The 17,359-nt window shown below is 33.8% G+C and overlaps 2 protein-coding genes across 3 annotated transcripts; both read left to right on the top strand.

The window, feature by feature from the left end:
• Positions 1-803: 803 nt before the first annotated feature.
• On the top strand, positions 804-12,065 carry LOC108206416 (potassium channel AKT1). Of its 2 annotated transcripts, XM_017376715.2 has the most exons (12): positions 804-1,359; positions 2,032-2,400; positions 2,708-2,765; positions 2,883-3,203; positions 4,675-4,923; positions 5,859-5,957; positions 6,619-6,651; positions 8,683-8,868; positions 9,869-10,063; positions 10,173-10,248; positions 10,432-11,001; positions 11,392-12,064. In XM_017376715.2, exons 1-12 carry the CDS (start codon positions 1,091-1,093, stop codon positions 11,658-11,660), a joined length of 2,694 nt encoding a protein of 897 aa, XP_017232204.1. In that variant the 5' UTR covers positions 804-1,090; the 3' UTR covers positions 11,661-12,064. The 2 variants fall into 2 exon arrangements, with proteins under 2 accessions (XP_017232204.1, XP_017232205.1); XM_017376716.2 differs by lacking the exon at positions 6,619-6,651 and having other exon boundaries at positions 11,392-12,065.
• A 1,095-nt stretch (positions 12,066-13,160) lies between these two features.
• On the top strand, positions 13,161-16,235 carry LOC108205850 (deSI-like protein At4g17486). The gene is made up of 3 exons (XM_017375944.2): positions 13,161-13,597; positions 14,349-14,636; positions 15,764-16,235. Exons 1-3 carry the CDS (start codon positions 13,465-13,467, stop codon positions 16,012-16,014), a joined length of 672 nt encoding a protein of 223 aa, XP_017231433.1. The 5' UTR covers positions 13,161-13,464; the 3' UTR covers positions 16,015-16,235.
• Positions 16,236-17,359: the final 1,124 nt, after the last annotated feature.

Raw genomic sequence — 17,359 nt, 5'->3', positions numbered from 1 at the left:
TTTAATAACTAGAATATAATTTTTTTTATATTATATTCAAGATTTGAATAAGGTCATTTTTGGACTTGTTCTAAGTATTTGAATAATTTTTTTGAGGAGTACAATAATATTAAGGGTCTAGTTTATTATAAGAGCATCTCCAACCATATAAAACTCTTAGCTAAAACGTGAGTTGCCATATCATGAATAAAAAATATAGTCAATTTCTCGAAAAACTCTCACTCCAACCATACCTATTTGTTTATAGTTTAGTCGACCTCCCTGAATAGTTATATTTGTCGAACCTCTACATACATGTAAGAAATTTGTAGGAAAATTGTACATCAATTATTACCACATTGGACGGATATATTCTATTTTAACAATCTAAAATATTAATAACATACTATTTTTAAATTATAACCAACAAACATAGTCAATACCATGGAAGCACAAAATCTTACAGGTTCATCAAATGCTCTAAACTTTCTAAAACAAAATAAGATAAAAAATTATAAACAATATCGAAATATAACACATGTACTATGCAAATCGAAGAAAAATGCGATAAAATCAGATTTAAAAAAATTCATTGATTAATGAGAAAAATCAAATCATAAATAAATGACGAACCTTCTACGAAGATTTTATTGAAATGATCATGCTAATTGAACAACCATCACACTGCGTTCACAATTTTCCAATATTCTTTGACCGTTGTGATCGTTTTTTTTTACAGCTGTTATCTGCATATACACCAACTAGCCGTTGCTATTTTTTCTTGTCTTTAATAACTAGAGATGTTACTTGATTTAGTTGCATGGTTACCGACGATAATATTACTCATAAATTGATGGTGCTTGGGTTAGCCAAACCACGTTCTTAATTTCTTATGAAAAAGTATTTATTCTTGTTTCAATTTACTGTAAAAAAAATTATTATATAATTATACCGTCAATTGAGCTCAAATCCGTGCCCAAAATCAACCGAAACAAAATCGGATATCGCAGAAAAGTCGGAAGTGATTTGTGTCCTATATTTACTCAAAACGGGAGGGGGAAATAAAAGTAGCTTCTATATCTCTCAATCTTACATAGAAACACAAACATACATGAAGCAAAACGGCAAATGCAGAGGTGGAAGAAGAAGGAAGAAAATGAAGCTCAAGAAGAAAAACAAGGTATCTTTTGGAAGTGATATAGCGGGCGTAAATGAAAATGAAACGCAGAGTGAAATTGAGATGGTCTCCACCGTTTCTGGGGACGAGCGTGCTTCCATTTATAGCATGTCTAATGGGATTCTTCCTGCTCTTGGTGCCGAATCTACCGGAAAATTAAAGCTTAATAATCTTATTATTTCACCCTTTAATCCCGTTTACAGGTTTGTTTTCTCATTCTTATGCATGTGCTTTCTCTTTGGGTTATTGGGTTATGAAAAACATGTTTCTTATATCAATACAACGTTTTTGTGGACATATACGCTTCAGGTTTTATATCAAAGTGCCTGTTGTTCTCGCCAAAAATTATCAAGTGACTATCTGATCTCCCCGGGGACTTATTTTAGCCACTAGAATCACTGTATATATGACTGTGTTAAATCTTGAAAAATAATTAGTGGAAAACTTAATAGAATCATATTTAGCAGATGATAAGTGAGCTACATTGATTATGTAAAAGAACTAGAGCCGAATATTACAAAGAAATATAAAAAGATTGTAGCAAACACGTCATCTGTGGGCGTGCCCTGCCAGGGTGGTGCTGGCCAAGGCTCATATAAAAGCGAGCTGCTACAGCCGTGGGTTATGGCCATGTTTCTTGTAGTGTAATATGTATTCATGTCATGCTTTTATGTGTTGTCTAACTCTCTTGTTTCTTTAAGTTTTTAACTCTGTTGTTCCTTTGACTTCACCTGAAAACTATATAGAAATTCCATATTTTTTGGGACTTTTTCCCTTTCCAGAATTTCTTTGTTTATAAATTTATTGTTTATGCTTCAGTGAGAGCTCACTATTGCAAATGATTAACACTGAATTTCTTGAACTAACTTCTGCAGGACTTGGGACAGATTTCTTATACTTCTGGTATTTTACACAGCATGGGTGTCCCCGTTTGAATTTGGAGGATTTCTAGAAAACCCAAACTATATCCTGTCTATAATGGATAATGTTGTGAATGCAATTTTTTTCTTTGATGTCATCTTAACCTTCTTTGTCGCTTACATTGATAAAGCTAATTATGTTCTGGTAGACGACCCAAGGATGATTGCATGGAAGTATATAAAATCCTGGTTTCTTTTTGATCTTATATCAACAATCCCTTCTGAGTTTGCTCGAAGTGCTTTGCCTGATCCCTTTGCACAATATGGGTACTTTAATATTCTTCGTTTATGGCGTTTGCGACGAGTCAGTGCGATGTTTTCCAGGTATAACATTGCAATTTTACATATGTTATAACTTGATTCCTTTCTCCTAAGAAAAAGAACCTCATAATGCATTAAACCAGTTTATGATAATGAGCTTTCAAACCTTATTCATGTTAATAATCCAGCTTACATGAAAGAGGCTTAATTTTTATTTTAACGCGTGCTTGCTGATAAGTGTGCATTCTATAGCATGAGTAACTAAATGCATTGATAGAGAATACTTCTTTGATATGCTTCTGTTGTAAGGATCATAATGTTAAAGCTATTTTGCTAATGGAGGTGTTCCTCTGCTGTTTCATTGTTGCAGATTGGAGAAAGATAGAAGCTTGAGTTACTTCTGGATTAGATGTTTAAAGATGATATGTGTAAGTGTCTGCCACAAGTTTGCCAGTTTATTTTTTAATTAAACGTTTAAAGATGATGTGCAACTGTCTTCTAGTGCGGTTTAATCTTTACCTCATTACTATTTTAATGTCTTTTAGGTAACCCTTTTTGCTATTCATGCGGCTGCTTGCATCATGTATCTTATTGCCATTCATCATAAACCTGTATCAAGCACATGGTTGGGGCTTCTCTATGGTGATAAGATAAATAAAGAGAGTACGATGCAGTACTATGTGACGGCAATGTATTGGTCTATTACTACCCTTTCGACAACAGGCTACGGTGATCTGCATGCTACCAATACATGGGAGATGGTGTTTACGACCATCTACATGGTATTCAACTTAGGTTTGTCATCATATATTATTGGAAACATGACGAACTTGGTAGTTCATGGGACCAGCCGAACCAGGAAATTTGTGAGTGATTTCCCCTTTATTTTTATTATTAACAGGCACACAGCATCCAAAAAAATATTCTGCATATCCTTGTTAATACAACTAGATGTTTATATTAAAATAAAAATCTGGTAAGCCATCTATATATTTTTTGTTAGCAATAGCCCAACATAGAAGCGGCACAATGTTAGATGAAGTTGTTAGATTTCACGAAATACAACCTCTGAAATTCATATTTGTGGTAAGACTGTCGTGTTCTTTAGATATTCCACAAGAAGTTTTCATTTTTATATATTATTTCTTTTAATTCTAGGGCATCATTCGCATTTTACTCCATCTCTTTCTTAGTTATTGTCATACACCTGGTCATTTCTGGTCCTTTGTTGTTACCACCAGCAGCAACGTTAATAAAATCCTTGAACTGCAGGTTATGAGAGAAAATAGATGTCTTGGTGGTCTAGAAGGTGGTGTCAGGTTTGTTAAGACTTAAAGGACAATTTTATGCAATTGGAAGTGAAGATGGTTTAGTATAGAAAAAATGTTCTCTAGAAACATTCAAATCACCACATAGATAATTAATTACTCGGGGATTGATTCTGTTATTTGACTTAGAAGGCACGAGCTAAGACCCAACATAGACCCAATTATATGAGAATATTGGGGATTCGGGACCCCTCTGAACCAGAGCTTAGTTTGAGCTCATATACCATGTTAAGTTATTGGTTCACGTAAGAACTAAAACCATAAGATGTTAGAGAAAGAGTTTAACTTCAACTTACAATATCTTCACCAATACAACTCAGATGAGAAAAAATGTTAATAATTAAAATAAAATATGTAATGTATCACATAAATGTCGACTGTAATTAGGGTTTGATTAGAGGGGATACTCTAGAGCACCTGCTTAAAAGTTTGATATACTGACATTTAGTAAAGTTTAAAGTTCGTGTAGAACTTGACATGTGCCTTGACTTGGCCATGAACCATTTTTTCAACCCACTATACTCACCAGCTGGGTAAGTACCTTATTTGGCTTGGTTTGCTCATTGAAATCTTAAGAAAAGAATGTGTATAACTAACAAAAAGTGATCAGTTGCAATTGAAAGTAAAAATTTAGTTTTGTTGCTCCTAAAATCATATATACGCGAAAGGCGAAAGTTAGCTACACACATGAATAACCTCCCAGTGGCAAGTCCCTAAACTGATAACATGTGAAGTACATTGCACTTAAGGTTATTTTTAATTAATTGCATCCATAAATAATAAAAGCTCCGGCATTGGATGTTAGAAATCTGGTGTATAATGTGATTGTATGTGACTGTACATTACTAGTTACTACATTATAAATATGTGGTAAATCTTGAATATTATTCATCTTTGCTTGAGTTTTTGGGGACAGTGTATATGCAATTGGTCTTCCAGCCCTCTTTAAAGGCATTTATGAATAGTCTTTGATCCCATCTGTCCTTTGTGAATTTTCATGGAACCATAGAGAGATACCATCCACGCTGCATCGAGCTTTGCACAGAGGAACAAAATACCTCTTCGCCTGCAAGATCAAATGATTGCACACCTATGTCTGAAGCATAGAACCGACTCAGAAGGACTTCAGCAGCAAGAAATTCTTGAAGTGCTTCCAAAAGCCATTCGATCAAGTATTTCACACTTCCTGTTCTATAAACTTGTTGATAATAAAGTCTACATTTTCAATGGAGTATCAAACGATTTGCTCTTTCAGCTGGTAAAGTAAATTGACTTCCTCTTCTTTGCTATCCATATTGAACACTGTGTTTCAAATAGTAGAAATACGATGCTAACATCTGTATTGTCAATTATACTAGGAATCTCATTAAAACTAAAATTGTTACTCGGTGGTACAGTCCCTCTGGTTTACCAGTCTGTTGATGCTGGATGTTTCTTGTCTTAAACTTGTTACCCGAACTCTTCAAGTTGTTTGTTATGCTTGTTTTATAAATGGGCATGGTCAGACATCTGAGTCAATTTAACTGGTCGCTTCACACCCTGACATCTGAGTTGAGACGAAGACCTCTGGAAGACTTAATTATGTAATTTCCTTTATGCTCAATAATATAGTAATATGCAACAGTTTAATTGGTCGTAGACGCTATTTAGGACAAATGAAGTTTCATGGTGAGTCCACTGCACACATGTACGATTTCGATCAACATCCAACAATTCTAATATTATTAGAACTGAGGATCTGAACAGAGATATCTAGACGATATAGGTGTCGAGTGCGAAACTTTTAGTTTAATATGTTTAAGACAGTAAAATTGGACGTGTAGGTTGTAGTCTATGTATCATAATCTAGTAGTCCTAGTAGTAAAATTGGACGTATAGGTTGTAGTCTATGTTTAAGGCATGATTCCCATATGAGTAAATTGAGTAAATTTTCTGATTTGGTTTGGGAAGTATTTTAACGAATTTTATATTTTATAAAATGCATATTTTTGTAATCGCGGACCTTTAAGGGAGGGTTATTATCAATATGAAACTAGCGCATGTTGGAGTAGGCAGATTGCCCGACCATGTAATTCTTGTATTGCTTGTTCTTTCATAGTCTCCTGTTTTTATTTGAATAATTGCTTGTAGCAACGTTTTATTCTTCATCAAAACTGCATGCTTTAGGTTTGTCATGATTGGCTGAACATATAGGTAGCAGAAATGAAAGCTGAGTATTTTCCACCCAGGGAAGATGTGATACTGCAAAATGAAGCACCAACGGACATGTACATTCTGGTGACTGGATCAGTGGTGAGGAATATAATTTTTTTTCTTTACAGGAAAACAGTATCCGATACTCAGTAGATTATATATTATCATATATGGGTCGCGCTCAAGAGGGAACCAGTCCTTAAAATAGAACCAGAGAACCACTAAGGTTCTGCTGCAGAACCCTAAATTTTAAATAGATTTTTAGGATCTAAATCCAAATACATGTTTTTTTCATGTTTTTCATCGTTGTGTGTGTTCAAAAATAATTATAATACATAATACATAGATATTGACATTTTTTGCATGTGAAGTTCTGCTGCAGAACCCTAACTAGTACTATAATTAAGGTAAGAGTTCTATGGGTTCTCTCTCTAATGGTTCTCTCTTGAACATGACCCCATATTGAGATTGATGTCGAAGTCCGAAAGTATACAAAATGATGTGAACTTAAGGATTTGCTGCCACTTAATGAAAGTAGGACAAGTTCTCAAATCACCATCAAAGATATGTAAACAAACACTTTTGTTCCTTTTAAAATTTGACCTGTATTATTGTTAATGGTCACTTCATACTGTGTACAAATTTTGAAACTTTTCATCAACTTATTTGTGACACTGAAATTGATGCTCTCTGTTAAGTTTCTCTGTTATTGTTAACTAAAGTCTGGAGAGTCTGTCTAACAGTAAATTCTTGGTTACAGGATCTTATCACACATAGAAATGGTGTCGAAACGGTAATAGCCTTTCTCTGGGTTTCATTATAGATTCCTTTGGTGTGTGTGTGTGTGTGTGTTATGCTCTTAATACACATGATAGAAACACGGAACATAGATAAATGTTCACACACACACACACACACACACATATTACAGTTAATATCTATGTCATATTGGATAATTTATAGGGTTTATTTGATAACTAGGGAGAGCTTCTCAATTATTTTGATTAATAGAGATAATTGAGTAGATTAGAAATATAGAACTATTGGTACTAGTAAATACTTGACTTGCATACTAATTCCTTTATTAGCGTTAAAGATAATGACTATATAAATAACGATTCTAATGTAATAAATTAATGGCTTATGCTGAGAAGTTGATTATGACGAAAGTCTATTTGTACTAATGTTTTTTATCAATAAAGCAGGATACTGGACATGACACGACAATACTCTAAATTGAAGGATAAGTTTTGCGAAATTTACTAGATTCAATAAAGCTTTTAATAACAACAAAAACAATAATTATTGTTATTATGGTGTAAGTTGTAAGTAAACATATAGGCTATAAACAGAAGATTCATTGTATGTTTTGATGTACTAAAACCTTAAAGATTCTCTTTCTTATGTGGGAATATAATTGAGTAGTCGCCGAAGTTGAATATTGTATTATTTGCAACGACTACTGATATTTTAATGCTCTCTATGAGTCCATGAGAAAATAAATTTCAGAAGCAATTAATTTAGTTCGAATGCACAATTAGAAAATGTTAATACAAGGGCTGCACCCAATTAGGATAACACACCAAGGATTTATGATCTACTGTATTCGTGTTTTTCTAGGAGACTGAGGCAAAGCTAAGAATAAAATGATCGGGTCTTTATAGAATACAGAGGGATAAATAAATCATAAACAGAAGAGCAACAAAATTGGAATACGCAAGCCACACTGCATTGTAATTTATATCTTCTTTTTCTACACTCGCACTCAAGCTCGGAGCTATGGCATCCAACTGCCTAGCTTGCCATAATGCTCTTAATCCTATTCTGTGTTACTGACTTGGTGGAAATTATCTACATTCTATACAATGTGGGAGTTGAGCTGGCTAAAGCATCTTAGTTTAGGCTGGCTGAAGCATTTGCAAGAAGCTACACTGGTATTGCACCAGCAACCCGAACATATTATTGTAGGACATTTATCAGAAAAACTATTACCCTCAGTCTAAAAACTGACCTAACACAATATCTTGGGGGGAAGAAGAAAAGCTTGCTAATCCGTTTTTTATAATTCATTTATATGTGGCCCTCCTTTCGTATACCTTACAAACCATAGGAGAGATCATTGAGTGATTCACAATACTTGGGGGGAATGGAGTATGTTTTGAGTTTTGTAATGAGTCTTTTTATGTATTCATGTACAAAGCCTTACGCCACTCTTGTTACAAGTGATTATGATCTTAGGACTAGTTCTATGGAATAAATGATATTTGTCCTTTGAATATAGAATAAATAAGGTAATAGGGTGGGGTATATATTCCTTTAACAAACATGGATTACTGTCCTTATCAGTTATTATTCATCAATTTGCGATCTACTGCATCATCCTCTGAAAATAGTAGTATATATATGCTATAGATGACAAGCCCCTTGGCATACCTGCCACTTGATTATGTATAATTATCTCATATCTTTGCCGCACCATGTAACCTCTACTTCTGTGGAGTTACGTCGATCAACCTGAATAGGTTTTGCTCAGTCATTAAGTACATCCAACTGAGAGATGTGCATGTCTTCAAGGAATTGCTATTCTAAACTTTTTGAGTACTATTTCCTTCCAAAAAGTGTCGCTGCATATGTCTGGTAGTTTTACTCATTAGTTATAATATTTTGATAATTGACCTCTTTCTATTTCTACTGCGAATTATTCAGTTTGTATAAATTACTAGCTAGCTAGTCCTACATGATCAATATCCATATGGTATGGTATATGTAAATGATCTACTTTTCAAACAATAAGAATTCTATTATGAGCACCTTCTTGTTGCAGATTGTTAGAGAACTGAAGTCTGGTGATGTCTTTGGCGAGACAGGCGTTCTTTGTTATCGGCCACAACTGTTTACTGCTCGTACGACACGTCTGAGTCAGCTATTAAGATTGAGCCGTACTGTATTCTTAAATCTTATCCAGGCTAATGTTGGAGACGGGACAATAATAATGAACAACTGTCTTCAGGTATGTAATTTAAAGCAGACACTCACCTGAAGTTAATACTCTAATATGAAACTATAATGACTGTTCTTTCTAATGGATATATTCTCTAACTATGAATCAATAGATGATAATATGTCCTTATATGTAGCCACAAGGGGCAGCTGATAAGGTTTCTAATGGAGATCAATTAAACGACAAGAAACTCTAAAAGATAATTTCTAGCTTATCTTACTTGAAGTAACATATAAAAAATATAATTAACTAAAAAAAAATTCAAGAGCTATATTTTTTCTACCATAGGTCAGTCCCAACTAAATGAGTACAAGGCCTCATAAACCGTTTTAGGAAGAGGGTGAGAATTAATGGTTGACAAATAAGTAGATTCAGAAGAGGGAGACACCCAAAGATGAAAACACACCTTAAAGAAGATTTGCAGGTAAATTTGCTTCCAGAATGGCAGATATGGTGTTTGGGTGGAGGAACAGTAGCTCTAATACTGGTACCACTTGATGGTGGATAGGGGCTGATTAGGGTTTGAAAATACTCTCCTCACAAGAAAAAAGTAAAAACAACCAAAATTTTAATCCAACAATAAAAACCTGAATAGATTACAAGCTAATATTCGTATGTGTATAAAACTAGAGTACTTTTCTATCACAAATCATATTTTAATAGGTAATAGGTAATAAGAGGATATCACTCTAAATTAAATTATAACCAATAGAACTGATTAAATGGGCTTCCACACTCCTATACTGCTCCCAAATAGTTTCACATTTCTTTTGTCCTGCATAAACATGAATAATATAATAACAGATTATTGAGAGATTAGAAAAGAGTTGTGGAGGGTTGGCGTGATTTAATTATTGTTTAGTATGCGACTCCATTACTTTGTATAGAATGATGCGCTTGACTAACTCGGGCACGACTTAATTTTAGTAGTTATTACTTATCGTTTTCTACATTTGAGACTAGTAAGTGGTAAATTTGTTCTCCTTGATCTTGCATGTACTAAATGAAGCATTTAAGCGAGCGAAATGATCCAGTGATGACCTCTATTTTAGTAGAAGTACAGCATATGCTGACTGAAGGAAAATCTGACTTGCCTCTTAGTTTGTTTTTTGCTGCAATGAGAGGAGATAATGTGTTAATGCATAAGCTACTAAAGCAGGGGAAGGACCCAAATGAATTGGACAGCACAGGGCGGACACCTCTAGTGTGTAATTTTCTATATCTTATAATGCACTCACATGAAATACACATGCAAGGTAGATGTCTGTCAGTTTCAGAGGCTGAAGGGGATTTCTATTTTGTATATGTCACAGCATATTGCAGCATCCAAAGGATCCTTGGAATGTGTGGTAGTACTCCTAGATTATGGAGCAAATCCTAACAGCAAAGGTATGCTCTTACATGCCCAGAGAATATCTTCACTTGAGGCAGCTTCAATACATATTGTGAGTTGCGAACACATTTTTTTCGTAGATAATTATTAGCTTCACATTGACATGCACTATATGTATATTATATTCAAGTTAACCTTGCTGCAAATGTCATGTGTATGATATAATAATAATAATGCAGATTCTGAAGGAGCCGTTCCTCTTTGGGAATCAATATTGGGTGGGCATGAAGCCGTGACAAAAGTGCTTGTTGATAATGGGGCAACCATATCTTCGGGCGATGTTGGCCAGTTTGCAAGCTACGCTGTTAAACAAAATAACTTGGACTTGATCAAGCAAATAATCCAGTACGGTGGAAATGTTACATTGTTGAGCAGCACAGGGACTACAGCGCTTCACACAGCCATTTCTGACGAAAACACGGAAGCTGTTAAGTTCCTGCTGGAGCAAGGAGCAGATATCGACAAGGCAGATCAGCATGGATGGACTGCAAGGGCCCTGGCTGAATACCAGGGGCATGAAGAGATTAAAGGTCTTTTTCAAACTGAAGGTCAGGGCAGGAACAAATCGGTTAATGCACATTCTGGAATGGAGGATGTGCCTAATGTAACGATGTATCAAGGTTTGCCTACACTTCCTCCTATTGAGGATGGTGCCTCACCAATAACAGGTGATCGTGGGAGGCGAAGGAACAACGATTTTGATAATTCCCTGTTTGGAATCATCTCAGCTGCACAAAATCTCGGCAAAGGTTAGGAGGGACTTAACTTTTCTTATTAAATTATAAATCATTATTTCATTAAAGTGCCCCTCTTCAATAAATTAATAAAAGCCTCTATTAAAAGATTTGCCTTTGTTTTTTTTGGGGACAAATTTGACTACATTTTGACTTTCACTAACTATTACTGTATTTATTATAATTGTATGGTTACAACAACTGGATCTCTTGGCAGATCATATTTAGTTCCTTTCAAAAAATATTTTTCAAATATATTTGATAACAATGTGTGTGCTTTGTTTCCTATATATTAAAAGATATGTTTAGCATGTAAAAGTAAAACAAATTTTAATGCGTCGGGGAATAACTCATAGCTGTTATATTTTGGTCACATATACATATAAATTCACTTTCACCATGCAGTTGGGAAACAGCATATGCTATCTTCATTAGAATTTGAAAGGCTGCAAGCTTTAAGCAATGAAAACGCGAGGGTCACAATTCACTGCCCTGAAAAATACCAAACTGCTGCAGTGCTAGTTTTTCTTCCAGAGTCACTTGAAGAGCTACTCGAAATTGGTTCCCAGAAATTTGGCTTCTCTCCTACGAAAGTTCTAACGAAAGATGGAGCTCTCATCGATAACATTAAGCTAATTAGAGACGGGGATCATCTGATGCTTTCTGGTGATTAATCTGAAAAATGTATAATACTAATCGTGCTGGACTCCAATGTCTACTGATGGACCGATTCTCCTGTAAATGCAACAAGATTCAGTAACAAGGTTAGTCATGCATTTCTCGGTGACAGGTACTTTTGCGAAAAAAATGATCACCTGTTCCCAGTTAGAGTTGGTCCTGCTGGTATATAATGCCAAGATATCAAGTTTGTATCTGCTTCAAAAGTCTTGTGCTGTGTAAAGTTTTGATAGGAAGGTAGTATACATGTAAAATCTGGCAGCGTGTGTATAATGTGTATTCACCATACGTAGGTAATTATGAATATCTAAATTAGCAATACTGAAATTTTTTCGGTGGTTTTGCTTTGGAATTGAACTGGCGAAAAAATATTAAAAAAAGAGGATTTATTGGGACTTGAGAGCTTTTAATTTAGTGTATTAGTTGTATATGTGAATATGTGATACCATAAGTTATAAGATTTAGGACTCGGGTAAAACTCATAAAATAATATTTAATTTGATGATATTTTCAAAATCATAATTTACATAAACTGAAAATTTGGATTTTTTTTAATCTAAAAATTTAATCTTCAATTTCTATGTAAAAATTAAAAATATAATATACGAGTAGGTATCTTTACACCTGAAAATAAAAAATCGATCGACAAAAATTACGGAAAGTGTATAAATTATATTTACTATTCATAGTACTTATTACGCGATATCATGATAAACAATCAAATTATCATTCCATATATTAGAAGTAATTGTATTTTACAACCTGGAATTTTTGTTTAAAATAAATGTGTAGCGCAATATTATATATCATGCTAAAATATTATTAATATAATTCTAAAATTATTTTTATTTCAGTTTGTCCTTCACTATTTTAATAACAAAAATTTTTAATAAAAATTAATGAAAGGGGTCTTGAATTTGCATTTTTAAAAATTCTGCTTCATACTTATTTTTAAAATTTTGCATTTTTAAAAATTCTGTTCCATACTTATTTTTGAACGGTAGTTGGTGGGTATAAAATACAAATTACCTCTTATAATTATAAGAACTCTAAATTTATATAATGGCCTCTATATATACATAACATTGCTATAAAATTATGATGGAGAAATCGAGAATTATAACTAATCGGTAGAATGGTTGATTAGAAATTTATCGGATGATCGATGAATAATTGAAATGTTTAATAGAATTAAAATCGAAATATTTCATAATATTATATATTATTTGTCATATTAGTGTAATATATTATATAATATATTATTTAAGTAAATATATAACAATTAATCAGGAATACATTTTATAAGAGAATAATTTCAAATTTTTAGAATCATGAACGATATAAACAAATTTTAGATAACCTCGGACAAAAAAAACCGTAAGTGATGTTTTAGAATTGTAGTGCCTTGAAACAATGATTTCTAGTGGTGTGCAGAAATTGAACGAGAGCCGAAAATTTCCTTACGGAAAAAATATAATTATTGAAAAAATTATGTTAAAGAAACTATAATAAACGAATTCTGCTATTAGCATTATCTCTCTCCACTTGATTTATTAAAAGTGTACGAGAGAGGAGGGAGAGAGAGGGGTTGCCGTTGAAAGCTAGGCTGACAAAAATTTTCACATTCCCTTTCTTTCTCTCTTCCTCTGCAGCTACCTTCCTTCTCCCTCCTGCCCCTTCTCTCTCTGCATACATACATACACATGTATGTATCTATCTGAAGGGTGGGTCTAAAATCTTGAATTTTTTGTAATCTTGTTGAATCGAGAGAGAGATATATAGAGAGAGAGACAGAGAGATATGTTGTGCAGAATGATGCCTCGAAAAAGCAAAACTGGGAAAGTACCTGTGTATTTGAATGTGTATGATCTTACCTCTATGAATGGCTATGCTTACTGGCTTGGTTTAGGTGTTTATCACTCTGGTGTTCAAGGTTTCTTCTTCTTCTTCTTACATGTCGCTTGTTGTATCTATGTTTTTGTCAATTGTTATGTGTTTAATTGTTTAATTCAGCTTTGGGTTTCATTTTCCGTGTTTAATTTCATGTGGGTTTTGCTGATTTCTTTGTTAGATCTGATTCTTGGACATATTGTAATGCTTTCCTTTTTTAATTAGATTTTTTTGTTAAATATTTCAGTTTTTAGAAATGGGGTGATCTGTTTGTGTTTTTGTAAAATTTGGAGTCCTTACAGAAATAGCCTCTCTGTTTCGTTACTTCTTCAAGTGGGAACAAAGACATCTAAGCTTGTTATGCGTATCCTCGAGCGGGATGGTTTGAGACACATAGTTTGTTTGTATAGGTTTAAGAGGAGAAAATGAGTTTATGTGAAGAGCTGAACTTGATTCCTGCCTTCTTACTTTTTCAATTTTAAATCTTTTGTTTGATTGTGCTCGGATTTATTTTTTACTCTTCTAAGAAATATCATTTGGGATAACATTCTTGTATTATGTGGTTGTTTAAACTATCTGAATTAATAAAGTATTTTAGTGGACAGCTACGGCTTAGCCCGTGTGTGTATGCTGTCACTTGTGACTTGTGAGGTAGGAGGGGAAGAGGGAGGTGGGGGGACTTACAAAGATTAGAAAAAGAAATAAATTATAGATATTAGAAGTCCAGGATTTATGTAAATTTTTTGAGTGTTTGTATCGTTTCTTATGCTGACTTTGTTTTGGTTATATGGTAGTTCATGGACAAGAGTATGCATTTGGTGCTCATGAACATTCAACAACCGGTATATTCGAAGTCGAACCAAAGAAATGCCCTGGTTTCACATTTAGAAAATCGATTTTGATTGGAAGAACAGATATGGGTCAAAAGGAAGTACGCGCATTCATGGAAAAATTAGCAGAAGAGTATTCTGGTAACACCTATAATCTCATCACAAAGAATTGTAATCACTTCTGTAATGATGCATGCCTGAAGTTGATTGGCAAGCCTATCCCTAGCTGGGTTAATCGACTTGCAAGACTCGGTAAGAACGTTATCTTTATATTTCATCATAACAAATTACCTCAGGCCTTAAAAGGTCTTCGAAATCCTCTTGCCATGTGATACATTCCTTTTTAGGTATTTTTTTAAGTTCGTAAAGCTGTGTTAAAGGAATCTGGAGGCTTTGTTTCTGTCACAGTTTAGGATTGTATACATCAAGTGAAACATGTAAATTGTTTTAAAAGCAGAACATAGCTTTTGCAACAGCTTTGGCGGTCCTTTTGGTTATTGTTATATTTGAATGTTCTGTAAATACTTAGTACTGCCGGTGTTGTCTCATCCGTCGTTTTAATTATTTTAATATTTAATTTGAACTTGGTGGAACAAGCCTAAATACACTACATGTTAAAGATTCTTTTTCTTCTTCTTTTTTTCACACTTCTTATATGTTGGTGCGGTGGGCAAGCTGGTGAAGGATTATTAAAATATGAAACCTAGGTGCTTGTTATTCTTTTCATTCTTAATTTGCAACTAACATGATAAAATATAGACAATGGTTGACTGCAGCTCCATTTAGTAATCTATAGACTATACTTAATTATCAACACACCCATGCCTTGTTTTGTGATTGGGTGGTCCTGGTAGACTTGGACCACTAAACCTGGATAGTCTATTAAATAAGTGTCTACTTCTTAATATAAGATTAAACTTAATGATTATCTGACACATATAGCGGATCTTGTTAGCTTAATTTATTAAGCTTTGGATGATCTTCCTTCTTGACATCAAGTGGAATATTGGTATCTTCCATGATGAATCTCTTTGTTTTTTTTTATATTTTATTAATTTATGTTTCATTTGTATTTAGATCTGTCTTTATCTTATCAATACGTGTTTTACCATATGTGTAGAATATGAAATCATGCATGAGTAAATTATGATTTGGTATGTTGTAACTTTCTTGGCAAAAAAATGGGTACAGATGAAATTAATTTTTTTTGTATATATTTTATGAGTTTGACCAACATTTTGTCATGCAATGTCAAGATTGTCAAATAGAGACTGTTATGAAGAATTGTTGAAGTAAATTAAAATTGAAAGATTATCATGTGCATCCCCTTTTGAACACTATTCTGATTCTTATTGCATCATTTGTTACTTTGTTTGAAGGTTTACTCTGTAATTGTGTCCTACCTGCGGGTTTGAATGAGACTAAAGTCCGGCACGTCAGAGCAGAAGAGGTGGCTTGTGACAAGAAGAAACTAAGAAGCCATTCTAGTAGGTATCCAACTTCTTCTAATTCACCCCCATCTATATCATCTCGGCCTTCAGGGTACTCAACCAGAGGTGGTAGACAGAGAAGTCGTCTTGCTAGTTCATCATTGAATGTTTCTACTGTTTCCTCGACCGTGAAAGTTTAGCTGCATAGACTATATAGAATTCAGGGAGAAGTCGTGAAGGTAAAGCCAAGAAATTTAAAATCATCAAACCAGACTTTACTGTCTCAAGTGGAAGTAGTAGATGCAAGAGAAGTGTGGTTGTAATACTTTGTTTTTCTCCTTAAAGTATTTCGTTTTGGTTTCAAAGTATTCACTTCAGTTAACAAATTTTTTCCTGAATCTATATACTCAGTTACTCACAACGTCACAGTAGGCTACTTGATTGTCCCTCAAAATTATAATAATCCTGTGTTGTCAAGGGTTTTTATGCTTTTCACCGTGAGAAACCTGATGTCTTTTACAGATATAGTCCAGCTTACATGTTAAATACCAATATACCATAGTTTGGTAGGACGACCTTATTCTGTTCAACCAAAGCGATTTTAATGGATAGTAGTGAAGAGCGAGATTACGAGTTCTTATTCCAGAAACTGGGACTGAAGTTCTTATGACAGAAACTGTGACCATAGTACACAGTTTTATGAAGTCCTTGCAACTTGCAAGTTATACAATGATCCTTTTATGATTATGGACTTGTGGTAGGTAGTTATGTGAATGGTTTCTTTTATGATTACAGTAAGGTGGTTGTATTTCATTTTTGTACACAGTGATCATATTGTCTTGTGTTTGCCAACATTTTTATGTAGACTAATTGACCGAACGGTGCTGAATATCCCATGTGAAAGTGTACTTAACCTCCACACCTGCAAAGAAAATAGAGAACATGATCTTGGAATGTACAAATTGTCACTTTATGGAAAGCCTAACCGAGGAGGAGTTGTTAACGTAATCACGATTAGCGCAACCGGTTAACCACTGTCAGATTTTAACAACCGGTTAACAACTGTCAGATTTAGCAACTCATATGTCAAGATCTGATATGATTAATAACAACAAAAGTATTTCTGATTTCTTAAAATTTTGATGATATTTGACTTATCTCCTTGTACTTATCATAATTTTGATAAGGTGGACTTAAAATTTTCAGTTTAGGAACATAATATAATATAATATATCCCTACATAAAATATTTTTCATAAATTTTACGGCCTTTGAATATCTTTTTCACGGAATATATACAAATAATTTGAAAGGGGAATTTTTTTCCTTTTTAGCTTTTAGGATAAAAGCGGCATACGAAAGTTTTCCCTAATCATCAATATACTTATATAAAGGAGAAGCGAGGGGCGTGTATGTGGCGCCTCTCACATCGCTCCGTTCTATTTTTCTAATTTTTTGGAATTTTTGAATGAAAAATATCAAAAATTAGAACTACCTTTTTTAGTTTCGGGTATATTGGAAGTAAGTTTCATAATCTGATTTTGTT

Source organism: Daucus carota, chromosome 2 (assembly GCF_001625215.2).
Source record: "Daucus carota subsp. sativus chromosome 2, DH1 v3.0, whole genome shotgun sequence".
NCBI lineage: Eukaryota > Viridiplantae > Streptophyta > Magnoliopsida > Apiales > Apiaceae > Daucus > Daucus carota.
This window is presented reverse-complemented; position numbering and strand designations above follow the sequence as displayed.